At 35.2% G+C, this 13,454-nt stretch overlaps 1 protein-coding gene across 1 annotated transcript in view; it reads right to left on the reverse strand.

Annotated features, from left to right (window-relative positions):
- Nucleotides 1-1,610: 1,610 nt before the first annotated feature.
- Nucleotides 1,611-13,454, reverse strand: part of LOC145662726 (chitin deacetylase 8-like) — a 142,147-nt gene continuing 130,303 nt past the window's right edge. The window contains exons 5-6 of the mRNA XM_081728590.1: nt 12,946-13,083; nt 1,611-3,998 (exon numbers count right to left, since the gene is read on the reverse strand). Of these exons, the coding sequence (XP_081584716.1) occupies nt 3,716-3,998; nt 12,946-13,083 (421 nt within the window). The 3' untranslated portion in view covers nt 1,611-3,715. The remainder of the gene's footprint in view (nt 3,999-12,945; nt 13,084-13,454) is intronic.

The following is a 13,454-nucleotide window of genomic DNA, read 5'->3' on the forward strand; positions in this document are numbered from 1 at the left end:
TATATATTTTCTATAGAAGAAGATAATTTTTATTTTGCATAACTGTTATCTGCATAATTATGTCCAAGTTTGCGTTGGTCGGGTCGAAGGCCAACAAATATGGTCGATATCTGGATTTATTACTTTGCTCAGCAGAAAGTTGGTGATCAATACCAAGGTGTTCAAAGAAAGATATTTAATCTCTATACCGTCGAACTACTGCAAAAGTACCATTTTCCTCGAACCATTCACTTATTCCGCTAATATCATATTCAAAATCATTGCGGAACATATGTGTATTATTATAACGAGCATCTGACAAATAAGACCCTAAAATTCCAAGTATGAATTCATTCGCTTTCACAATCAGTGCAGGTTTCAAAATGTGATTATCCTTATGCACACAATAGGACTGCTGCAATATTCTAGTTACTGCTTTTTTCAATTCGACTATACGTTCCGTAAAGTAAACAATAGCTTTTCGATTATTAGGGTCTGGATTATACTATGCATTTTCGAAGTCAGTCATATGTCGTTCCATGTATTGATGCCTTGTTATTGCATTAAATCCGGTAAATAATAGAACTAATCGTGTCATTAATGCTTTCCTAACTGCCGAAATTATCCGACTTGTATTTTGTCTCGAAGAGTAATTAAATATAACGGTTAAAGATCATCGAAAAATCATTGATGCAGTTTACAAAGGAAAGTAAGAAGACACTTTATCGTTATATATCTTTTACCTACAAGATCCGAATTAGGTTACAAAACATGAACAAACCACGAAACTGTTCCTTTGTTATGTAAGTTAAGCACTTAAATTCATAATCGCTGAAAATATTTTTGTCACTGAACTTAAACTCACAATGATTGCTGACAGCACCGTGAAAACTTTGCAAAAACGACATTAACTCCGCTCCTTTCAATACATACAGTTTTCGAACAAATCGCAACCCGCAGCAAATCCCCAATAGAAGTCCATTGTCATATATATATATATATATATATATATATATATATATATATATATATATATATATATATATATAAAGTGTGGAAACTTCCTCCACACTAAAAAATATCTTAGAATGTATTGCCTGAGGAGTATGCAACCTGAAATAAAGATTTAATTTTTCAGGGCCTCGGGCAGAAAGTTTTGAATTTCGTACATACGAATATGTTTGGTGAGGATGGCTTAGCCATTCGATGACTACTGTGAAAGTGGTTAATATTTGTTGTGTTGTAGTCAACTGTAACATAATTACATATCACAATTGTCAGGATTAGTGCGTTTAACAGTTTCGCCAATGGAGAGAAGTGTATATAATTTCAAAAGCATTGTTATATAATTGCATAAAAGTGTTAATTTTGTTTATGATATTGTGCAGTTGAAATATTGTGGTGCTGGGTAAAATAATTAAATTGCAGGTGAATAATGTTATATACCGGTGTTTGGCGGTAGGTGAGTTTCTGAATTTGTACGTTATTTTCTCTGATTTAATATGTAAATCTATTGAGGAGTAAATATATATAAATTTAAATTATTTTGCAAAACCCTATCAGAAAGTTCTTAAATATAAATATAAATTTATGAGAAGTAAAATCAAATTAGTGCATTGTATTAGGGTATATTTTGCATATGGGTTAAACTTCACAATTAGACTTACTTTAAGAACGGGTTTTAATTATATGTATTTCACGATATCAATTCACAGATTATTATAAAATACTATTCTTGTTCAAATCAATTTCCAGTTTATATTTCTCTATTGCATTATTGTTATAAAGTTATTCATTAGATAGATAGATCTGCTTTTATTTCTATAGCTTTATATTACCTATTTGATTATTAAAATATAGGTTTCTCTTTTTTTCTATTCAAAAATACCCCTTGATACGATAGAACAGGAATTATTCAAGAGAAGGTATCTAAAATTTTGCTATAGAATGAACTTCAATTATTTGCGCTCATTTAAGAATTATAATTGTAAGGCTTGTCTCCCTGTTTATAGCTATACTTGTCCTGGTCGTTAAAGACCGGTGTCCCACGACGGAGCAATAATAAGGCATGTTACTATATATATATATACGTGTGTGTGTGTGTGATATCTGACGTATTCAGGAAGATAAACATCCCCAATAATGAAAAGTTTCACTCGAGATTGAATTGGCAGCTTGTGTTGGTTAGCTCGGTTACATATGAAAGAAGTGACACTATTCGTTTGAGTTAACATTGCACATCTGGAATCGTTTTTTAATCCCTAATTTCAGTATTGATTAAACGATTACAGTTAAGACACATGCACACCACTCCTCACATCAACTTTCTACCAATTCTTCGCATCTTGTACTAGCTATAAGTCGTTTCATTAGATTATCATCACCGTCTAACCTAGCTAAATGATTTAGAGGAAACACTCGATTATAAACTACACATGCCATTTGATTTCTGTTAGCAATGCTTGTGTCCAGTATCAAGTCACCGATCATTTACAAAAAACAAACAGCAAGATAGTTCACAATACCACATTGGCCGTCATTAAACTGTCTCCTATCTGTTACTCCAGCAGTCTGCGAATATACCCCTACACTTACAGGCTATTTGCAAAAAATCTTCTTCATCGCCTGAGGCGTAGTGCACTAATTAGTCGGAAGTGATCCAGCACGATGTCCACTTTTCACCTTGTGTTTGCTTTAATAGAAATAAAATACGAAAAAAAAAAACTTTATAAACAACGAGTACGTGCAAATACATAGAGAAAACATACGAACGGCGGCAGCTCATTTGGTCGAACTTTGGTGTCCAACAGGGAGGGTCGAATTCGAATTCCAGTCTGGGCATGGGCATCCTGAGTGGGGTTTTCCAGAATTTTCCTCAGTGTCGTCAGGCAAATGCCAGCGTTCTACCTATACTAAAATGACCCTTGCTGCTACCTTCCTCATCCCTCTGATCGTTTCCAAGGCATAGGCAATCCCTAGTAGCTCATGTACCTCGATGGACATGGGACAAATATCTTACAATATCGTTTGCCATTTCGATATTTTTGCCCGACGTCGGCCGACAGCATAGATGTCAGTTTGCCTTAATGTCAACAACGGAAGCATATACACAGTATGTGTATATTTCACTAACAAAGGATCTTATTCATTGACAGTAAGTATGATAATTACACTGACATTTCGTTGGTATTTCGTTGGTGACTGTGATGGATGCGCTTGTCAAGTCAAGGATATAATAATCCTAGACCAACACTGATTCGAATACCGAGACAGGCACGTTAATGGCTAGGTCTATCGTTCAAGAGTATTCATCTAGCTATTTCTATAAAGCAAAATATAAAGAGTGTTCCTTTATTGAGTAACTTCCATATCACCTTCTAAGAAATTATATTGCAACACTATTTTCTTTAAAGGTACGTCTAAAATATATGTATTTTACAAAGAAATGGTGTTATGACAAATGATCTTTTCCAAACAATTCGTAATTTTACCATAATTAAATTCAATGACAAAGTAATTTTGTTTCATGTGTATCTCATTTAGATAAACAAAACATTAAACTACTTTAAAATTAATACTGAACGTATTTGGATGAATGACACATGAATCATTGAACCCAAGTACCTAGTACAATTTAAAAGTTGTTCATTATCTATTTGAACACAAAACCTATACACATTTGATTTGTTCATTCCTTTATTTGAATTGTCTGTAGAAGTAACACTTATTCAACTGCTTATGCATCTGAAGTGGATGTTGCGTTTCCATATGGGTCTCCTACCCATGGGTAGCCAGGTGGACATCTGACACATGACGGCATTGTTCTCTCTGAACCTGCTGGCGTTTCTGCATATCGGCAGTTGTATGTCGATTGGCAATTGTTCGGTGGATTCTCCGAGCATGACCACGGGGAGAAATCAGATATGGCGCTACTTTCAGTTGGATTTTTTATCCATTCGATCGCCTGGCTCATGGTCACAACATATACGTCGTCCAGATTGGCAATATAATCGAAAAACCTAATATAATAATTAGAAAATCAAAATAAACATTAGATCAGACAGTCTATCATTTCAATCCTTATAAAGAAAGAAGTAGTATAGTCTATAGTGAAAGCGATAAACTATTTCTTTTCAACAAACAATTACAATGCCATGCTACACAAACTAATTTTCCTAATTTGGATAAGAAGGAAGCCACAAACGTGGAAGGAAACAATCCTTGTCCCAATTTACAAGAAAGGCCACATAACTGATTGTAATATGAGAGGCACCTATCTTGCCAATATTCTATAAAATCCGCCCAAACATTCTGTTAGCAAGATTGATGAAATAATCGGTATCAATGCGGATTTAGGCTAAAACTATCGACCAGATGAACCATTCGTCAAATACTCGAAAAGAAATGGGATTACGATAACCTGGTACATCATCTATGACCCGGCTAGGAGAGCAACATTGTACAAGATTCTTAAATAAATTTGGTACACCGAAAGAAGTAGTTAGAATTATTAGGATGTGTTTAAATGAACCCGAGTAAAAAATACTTCTCTACGATCTTTCATATCGAGAATGTACTGAAACAAGGATATGCGTTGTTATTATTATTCAGTTTCGTCCTGGAGCACGCTATAAGAAAAGTCACAGATAGCAACCAGGGCCTAGAGCTGAATGGTACTTACAAGGTTATGGCTTCTACTGAAGACGTAAATCTGATAGGGATGATATAAGAAAATTACACAGAAATGCGAAGATTTTATTAAATGTTCGTAAGGACATGGGTTTAGAAGTGAATGTAGAGAAAACGAAATTATACACGAAAACTCGCCTGATCCTAATACTGCAAATTATAGTTATGCTTAACTATCAAATAATACTTTCGACAAAGTGTACACTTTCGGATATCTAGGATCAGTGCTAACAGATCAAAACTGTATTCACGAAGAAATTAAATAGCCTGTGAAAGCAACGAATTCGTATTAAATTCAATCCACAATCTTCTGTCTTCGCGAATTCTGTCCAAGCATTTGAAACTTAAAATATATAAAACGTTAATTATGCCTCTTGTGCTGTATGTTACGGAACATGGTAGTTTACTTTCAGGGGAGAATGCAGGCTGAAAGTATTTAAGAATAAGGTCATGAGGCGATTACTCGAACCGAAGAGCGGTGAGAATGGGGAATAAGGAATGGAGAACGAGTAACTGCATAATTTATACCGTTCACCAAAAATTGTTAGGGTCATCAAATCTAGGAGACTCAGGTCGGCAGGTCATGTAGTCAGAATTGAAGAAAGTAGGAACTTTCAAAATTTTAACTGTAAACTCAATCCAGAAAACAACATTAAGAAGACCTAGGTACAGATTGGAGGACAATATTAAGATGCATCTCGCAGAAAAAGAACACAAAAACCGGAAAGTAGAAACTGGATTCAGGTGTCAAAAGACGGATGTCAATGGAGAGTTTTTGTGAATGCGACACTGAACCTAAAGGTTTTATAGGCCATGCAGTTTGATAGCTAGTTATCACCTTTAAAGTTTCAGAACGGGTTAGTAGCATCTGATCTGTGTGCGCCATATGAGCCATGTGTAATTATATATATATATATATATATATATATATATATATATATATATATATATATATATATATATATATATATAGGCTATAGGGTGGTCTTTATTTATATGGGAAAAATAAATTTAGGAATTTTTTTGGATGAACCTCTTAAAATGGTTTCATATGGGACCAAATTAAGCCAGGAGAAAAATTAAATCCCTTGAATAATTTTAAATGGTTCCTCAAGTGACCTAAAATTTTGAATCAAATTACAATACATTATATGGGGAAAATCCGGAATAAACCCTTGGAATCCAGAAACGGCTTAAGGGAATGGGAAGATATCTTGGATAATGGAACTAGAAAAAGAGATCAACCTAATCTTGTATAGCATTATCATGGTGGCCATCCTAAAGTCCGCCATCTTGCAATCAGGTCAAAATTTTCAAATAGGAAGAGGGTCATGTGACATACCATTTTGAAGTAGCATTTTACCAGAAGCACAAATCTGTCATTATTTTCAAGTTACCTATAATCATGTAAGAGTTATTACGTATGTTATTTTATTGTAGTTATGAACCACAGATTTTTAAGAATTTTGGAAGTCTTTTACATAAACTGAAACAAACTGCTAGAGAAAGTTAAATCTTTGTTTCGGTATGAAATACAAATAAGTTTTTCCATCAAGATGATTCGTAGACCATTATGAGGAAAAAGAAAAAAATATAGCTTGGAAGAAATTGAAATATCCCTTATTTATGTAGTAGCTTTATGGTAAATTTTCAACCTTATTTGCTACACAATTCATTTTTGTCACATGTAGAAAAGATTATCTGTGGGCCTTCACTATCTGCAAAAGAAACTGGTTCTGCTCCTCATTTTTCGTAAGAACGTTGTAATCTTCTCTTAGTTTCCCTCCCCTTTCTGCTGCATCGTTTGTTACGTGGATGAATTTAACTATTGTCTTTCCTTGACGATAGTCATTGCTATTTGACCATGAAATCGAATCACACTCATCTCTCGAGAAAAAATGTGTATGTTTGTTGTAACAAAATCACTGATTTCTCTTTTCACAAGAATTTTTATGGTATTACATCTTGCTTCAAGCCTCTTCGCTGCTTCACGGTTTCCCCTTACAGATTTAATTCTTTCAACGATTTTTTTTATTTTATTTTTGTTTTTCCATTATGCTAATTTCATAATCAAAAAACCCCAATGCTATGTGTTCCTCCAAGTGCCAGAGATGGCGAGAAAATTTAGAAAGAGTCACTTCAGATAATTCAGCATTTATTTGTCTATAACTATAACTATAACTTTCAAAAATTGCAGGTCTTGTAATGGTGAATGGGATGCTTGATCACATTTAAACCAAGATTGAACATATAGTCGTATCAGAAAAATGCATACTTTCCGAAGAACTGTTTCTATTTGCTTCGTTAAACGAAACTGCTGCCGAGAGAGAAATATTTTAAAACAGTAGATTGCTTTTCCCATCCACCTTGCATAGTTAATTGCTCCAGGCAAACGAAAAGAAAATTCCTCGAGGAGGTATGCCACCTAAGAATATGATGGTCAGTTGTAAAAATTCCCTGTAATCTTCTCTGCGGTATAATGCTTCTACAAGTTTGATAGCAAAATTCAACACTTCTTTTCTTACATCGGAAATATTTTTCCTTACATCATCATCATCAATTCCTGAAATAGTTAGTGCAATCTATTTTGGACCACTCGTTCTGAAAACACTTCAATAGGGGAACGTCCGGTCCAGATGCAAACGAAATACATCTATTAATTACACATTTTAAAATCAATTCATAAATGTGGTGTCTACAAGGAAGGTATAGAAGGTAATTTTGGAGCTTCTGCTCTAGCAGAATGCAAGCACCTGTATTGCAGGGAGTAGTGTCATAGCAAACTGCCAACACGAACTTTACAAAGTTTCATTCTTCAAGCGAATAAACTATAATAGAAGCAATATGTTTTCTTGATAATGACAAAATGGGAACACCAATTAGCTTCTCATGACCATCTCCTGTAATAATTATTGATAATCTGTCGACAGTCTCTCTGCCAGTCAAATTCGGCAGTAGTTTTCCGTTCCAATGCACAACTAATGCACTTGATGCAGTCTAAAATTGTTTTTGTGGTCCTGTGCAACTTCGCTGTACCGATTTTCTCGCAGCATTGGTGAATAGAAGACCTATTTATTATTAGTTTCTCTACATATGGCCTAATCCTTCTGCCATTGCTGTCAGCATAGAATAAAACTGTCGTAACTCTGAAATGTCAATTTTAAAAGTAAGCTAAAGAAATTTGTTATATCTAAAGGAACTTAACTATATCGTCTCTTTTTGAAAATTGTAACGTTATTTCAATATGTATAGTAATAATTATTGCAGACAAAGTCTTTCTTAAATACATACACATTGCAATTATTACATGTTAAAAATTGATAACAATTAAAAATCTATTTTGAGTTACGACAGTCTTATTCTGGGGGTGCGAAACCAGTTTCGGAGTAATAAAATTAGTTTTTTCCCTTTTACATATCTTGGATGGTCAAGGCACACACGCATCCATATTTACATTTTTTCTAACATTCTCAACTGGGTTTTCTCTTCATTACTTGAACTGCTTACTTTCATGTCTTCTGGTGTATAAAGTCCAAACAAATCATTTCCAGAAATGCATTTTCTTTTGCGATCCTCTTTCTTTTGAAGCCGTGCATATTCCTTTTATTCTTTTCGCACCAAACACATGTCTTTACTTTTAGTCGTGTAAGAATTATTACCTGTGAAAAAGAGGAATCTTTTCACAAGTAATAATTCTTACACGACTAAAGCTATCTTTAAAATAGATTTGTGCTTCTGGTGAAACGATATCTCAAAACGATATGTCACATGGCCCTCCTATTTGAAAATTTTGACCTGAATCCAAGATGGCGGACTTCAAGATGGCCGTTAAGACAATATATACAAAATTAAGTATGTTTCTTCTTCTAGTACCATTATCCAGGGTATCATCGCATTCCCTTAAATCATTTCTAAATTACAAGGGCCTTATGCAGAGTCATTTTGACGCGTGATTAGTGCAGTACTAAAGCGTTCGACTAACATATGTTGCCTGCAGTAGTCAGGCATCTAGTATGACTCTAATTATACGTCAAAATGACTCTGCATAAGGCCCCAAGAGTTTATTCCAGATTTTTCCCATATACTATCTATTAGAGTTGTTTTGTTTAAAACAAATGATTAAAACTTGTTTTTAAATAACTGATTTTGTTTAAAACAAATTTTGTATACGTTTTAAACATTTTGGTTTAACACAAGTATTTTTTAAGACTTGTTTTAAACATATGTTTATTTGTATTTTATTTTTGTAAAAAAAAATCTGCCAGAGAAAGAAAAATGCTCCCCATTTAGAAGACTATTTTCTTCCCATGTGAATGTTTTGATTTCTCGTGGTTACAGCAGGTCAATCTGGTGATCTAATATTTATTTTGTCTCTGATGTTGCTTCTGATATTTCTATCGTCAGTGTGTGGTTGAGATGCAACTGGAAGCTTCAGACAAGAATTAATTTTGTATCAACAGTATCTTTTTCATTATGTCTTATTTTGACAATTTTATTTCATCCCTCTTCCCCACTTCAGTTCTAAATTTTCTTATCTTTACACCTTGGCATAACTTCTATGAAACTACCAGGCGAGAAAGCGCAAGGTATGGCAGTTGCCGCGTAACTACCCATTAAAGAGTGATACTTGTTGTAACATCACTGCCGAACGTCAGTGGCTGGGTCAATTTGATCTCAGTTGGTTCGTCTGTCTTTAATTTTTGGTCTTTAAACATTAAATTTTGAGGGTAGAGGCGCAAGACGTCGAAATTTGCTGTATAGATTTTAACTGCGATCCGACGTAAAATTTCAAAATTAGTGGTTCGGATCCCACTTTAAACAAAAAGTCCTGTCTCATATAGCCTTGCTACTGATGCAAGACTGTAATCAATCAAACTAAACAAACAAATTTTATACGTTTCGAACAAACATGGTTGCAGGATAAAATTAGCTCCAACTCAGTTTTTATAAAATATTTTTAGATATGTAGCGTTCAGAGCACAAGGGATCCCAGTCCATTTTCAGAAAGGTTCACTTTTGCTCAACAAAAATAATACCTTCGTAGCCAAGGGTACGAAATAAATGAAACAAATACCACGTGAAAAGATGTGGACTAGACTTTCATAGAACAACCGCTAGACAAGGGCGTTGATGGAATAGGGAAGGAGGGCTAATTTCCCCCTCCTTTCTCATACATTTAAGATATTAACATTATATTGTGTACGTTGCAGCATGGGAATGATTAACAAGTCAAGCTCCGAATGTCATAGTCAATGATGCATAATTACGTTAAATAAATGCAGGGTAGGGTGTCTTCGAAAGAACACACCGACGGTAAACGTTATAATTTCACAACCACGAATCCGAGATGAAAGAAAGAAAAACTACGTGACAAGATGCAATCTAGAATTTTATATAATAACCGTTAGAAAGGGACATTTGTTTAGAGGTCATCCACCGCTTACCCTGAATTTCAGATTTTGGGGACAGTAATGTAGATTTAGAAACCTTTTGCTGAGCGAAGTCCAACATAAAAAAATTGAAGTCCTTACACCGAATAAACACGGATTTTGATCAGTTATAATCTATTTCCATTGGCCGTAAGGAGCTATAGGCCTATATTGCTCTCTCGTATATTTTTTGTTCCAAGGATTCGAAAGGTGGCTCTACTTTCGAGTTTCGGGCCTGCTTAAAATTCTGGATTTTGGGTCTTTCCAGTTTTAATCATCTGTATGTTCCCCGTATTTATTCGGTATAAGGACCTCAAGCTTGTTCTGTTGGACTTTGCTTATCAAAATATTTCTAAAACGGCCTTACTGTCCCCAAAATCTGAAATCCAGACTGGGGATATGGGCGGTTGCCCTTCTGCCCCACTGACGCCACTGTCTAGCGGCTGTCATATGAAACTATCCCAAGCCTTTTCGCATGGTTTTAGTTTCATTTGTTTCGGACTCTTGACTGCAAAGATAGTACGTTTCGAAATAGAATTCATTTGCTGAAAACGTTGTCCAGGAGAGGGCTTCAATCCCAGGTAGGTCGTGCTTTTGATCACCAATCGAAGATGATATCTCCTACACTCCAGAGCGAGCTGCTGAATTGCTGTTCCATAAAAGATAGTCCTTTGTAGTTTATGTAGTCTCCAAACGAGCCCTCGTATCGCAGGTTGCAACTGTGGTTTTTAACGTTCCAAACGGAATCCGAATATCCTCGAAAGGCATAATCTGGCAAGGCGGATGCACTTCCATGCACAGACACTGTTGCAGTTACTTGTCGCGTACAATTGTCGTGGGGTCTTGCCCTATTATTCTGTCCATCGAATACACGTTTGTTTTGCTCGAGTCTTCCACACTTCGTCCCGTCCACACCATTACACATATGTTTTTCGCGGTTGCATCTTTAGTTTTCCTTTTGCATTTTACCTTACATTGATATATCACACACCCCGCTTCTCATTTCAATAGCTTACGGTATATCCATGATCGCGGCTTTCAAGATGGCCGCCAAGTCAGTGTTATGGCATATCGAATATCTTGATATCATCCTGGTTCTGCCCATTCTTTTCGTTTTCAACATAAATGGGTATCTTGCGACGTTTACCTTATATCATATTGTCCCGTGGTGCGTTATGTTGCGGACCATATCTCTGGTGTTTCTGGATGGGGGCAGCTCCAATTTGGCATTTTTCTTCTTTTCTATTATGTGTCCTTTGGGCGAAGTTTGAGTGGGATCTGATCCTGCCTTGCTCTGTACGTTGCTTGTGAGCAAAATCACATATGCCTAAGCCTAAGGGTAAATTCTGGACAATATTAAAAAATCCTGTAAATATGTGTGCACCATTAGCTTCGAAGTACCACATCACAGAATGATATACGTGCAGTTATTCAAAATCTAATGTAGAAAGAGATCTAAACGTTAATCTATAATTAAGGAGAAAAGCAATACAACATAGCAAATAAATAAACTGTGCTAAAACTGGCAAGGATTACGAGAAACGTACATTTATTTCTATTTCTAGACATTTCAAACTCATCTAGTATATGGCAACCACTGAAGGATGTTTGCTGGTACCTAGTGGAGTGATGTGTAACTTCTGTTATTCTATAATTATGTGTCTTTGTTTTAATATTGGAGATGGGATATGGATAACCGCCATTAATGTCAAAGTTACCTAATAAAGGAATCAATTAACTATCAATAGTTGCTATCAATAAATCTTAGGATGCAAAGAAGCCAAGCAAGTTGAAATTTCTCGACAGTGATGTGAATGTACGGATCATGTAAAATAAGAACCTGTGCATAGGTACGGAAACTTTGTGTGTGTTCCAATTAGCGTAAAATAGACACTTTGGGAATTGTGACATACAACTTGAAGACAGGCCACTGTTTAAAAATCACAATCTTCAGATGTTCACCATACTTTGGAATGACCTTTACATTCACAGATAGAAAGTTGTCGCGTTACGCGTTGTATAATGCCTAGGGTTGCCATTCGTCCCGGAAAATCTCGGGCCGTTACGGAATCAAAATCTGCGTCCCGGAAGAAGAAAGAAAGGTGATATTATAGTTTCCTTTTTTCACATGATTAGGTATATAATTATTCTCTTCAACTTCTGAGTATGGCAATTCAAAAGCTGAAAGAAAAACTTGTTACATAAAACATAGATTTAATTAAGTTTACAATTTAACTGCTTTGACATTGAACGAAGCATTCGTTTCATTGGGCTAGTGACAAAAGGTTTAAAATAAAATAAAAATTCAAAGACATAAGCTCTTTAAAGATAACAAACGCCGCCAGAACACATTGCCAATGAATTAACCGTCCCCCCCCCAAAAAAAAACGTTGAATGTCCTAAAACAGACTCTGAAAACCACGGAACATAACATCCTGTGAAATTTTAAAAAATATTATTTACCAGAGAGGAGAGGGGTAAATCATCTGTTTACGTTTGCTTAACTAGGGAGGAGATCTACTAAAATGACTAAAAAATGTGATTATGTAATACTTGAACAATAGCTAATGGAAGAAAGTAAATAAGTACAGTACAAGTAACACTTCTTTTCATTTGAAGCATTTCAAAGATTCTCGAATTTAGTAGCGTCCTGGATTTTCATTTTTGAAATATGGCAACCCTAATAATGCCATTTTTGTCTCCTGGATGTTTTGTTTGGGTCCTTCCACATTTGTTGGGTTGGTTTTAAACCCTACTCCTACTTTAGTTATCCTAACGAAAAATGTCTACGTGTTTTGTAAACGGACATTTCAAATACACTAGTGCGAAACTACCTGATGAGCCTCACCTGATTGAAGCATTAGTATGTTCTGGTGTAAAAAGCCAAGCTGGATCAATAAACAAGCCAAAGGGAGCTCTATTCCCATTGTATTGTGCATTGAAGTTGTCCAAGATAAGCTGATAATAGTTGTCTTCAGTCGGATCTCTGAAAGAAGAAGGATTTATTAACCTATTAAAAACGGGTAGTCATGGCTGTAGTTCGTATACCCTCTGCTTAATCCTAGTCATTAGAGAGTATCTTCTGCTTCAAAGCGTATTTTTTTTCTACATTCGTTTCATTTATATTTATTTAATCGGGCCATGACTCTAATGATAAAGTGATTGTATCACCTTTCGAACGAACTTAAAAAGTAAATTACTTAATTCTCTCTCTCTCTCTCTCTCTCTCTCTCTCTCTCTCTCTCTCTGTGTGTGTGTGTGTGTGTGTCTGTTATTTGCATTTTTTTCAATTTAGAGACCTTTTGTCGATAGATTATCAGAAACTCTCTGAGAAAGTGAAGGAATTTTTCGCGTCAC

This window comes from Thermobia domestica, chromosome 10, assembly GCF_964235325.1.
Source record: "Thermobia domestica chromosome 10, izTheDome1.hap1.1, whole genome shotgun sequence".
Classification (NCBI taxonomy): Eukaryota; Metazoa; Arthropoda; class Insecta; order Zygentoma; family Lepismatidae; genus Thermobia; species Thermobia domestica.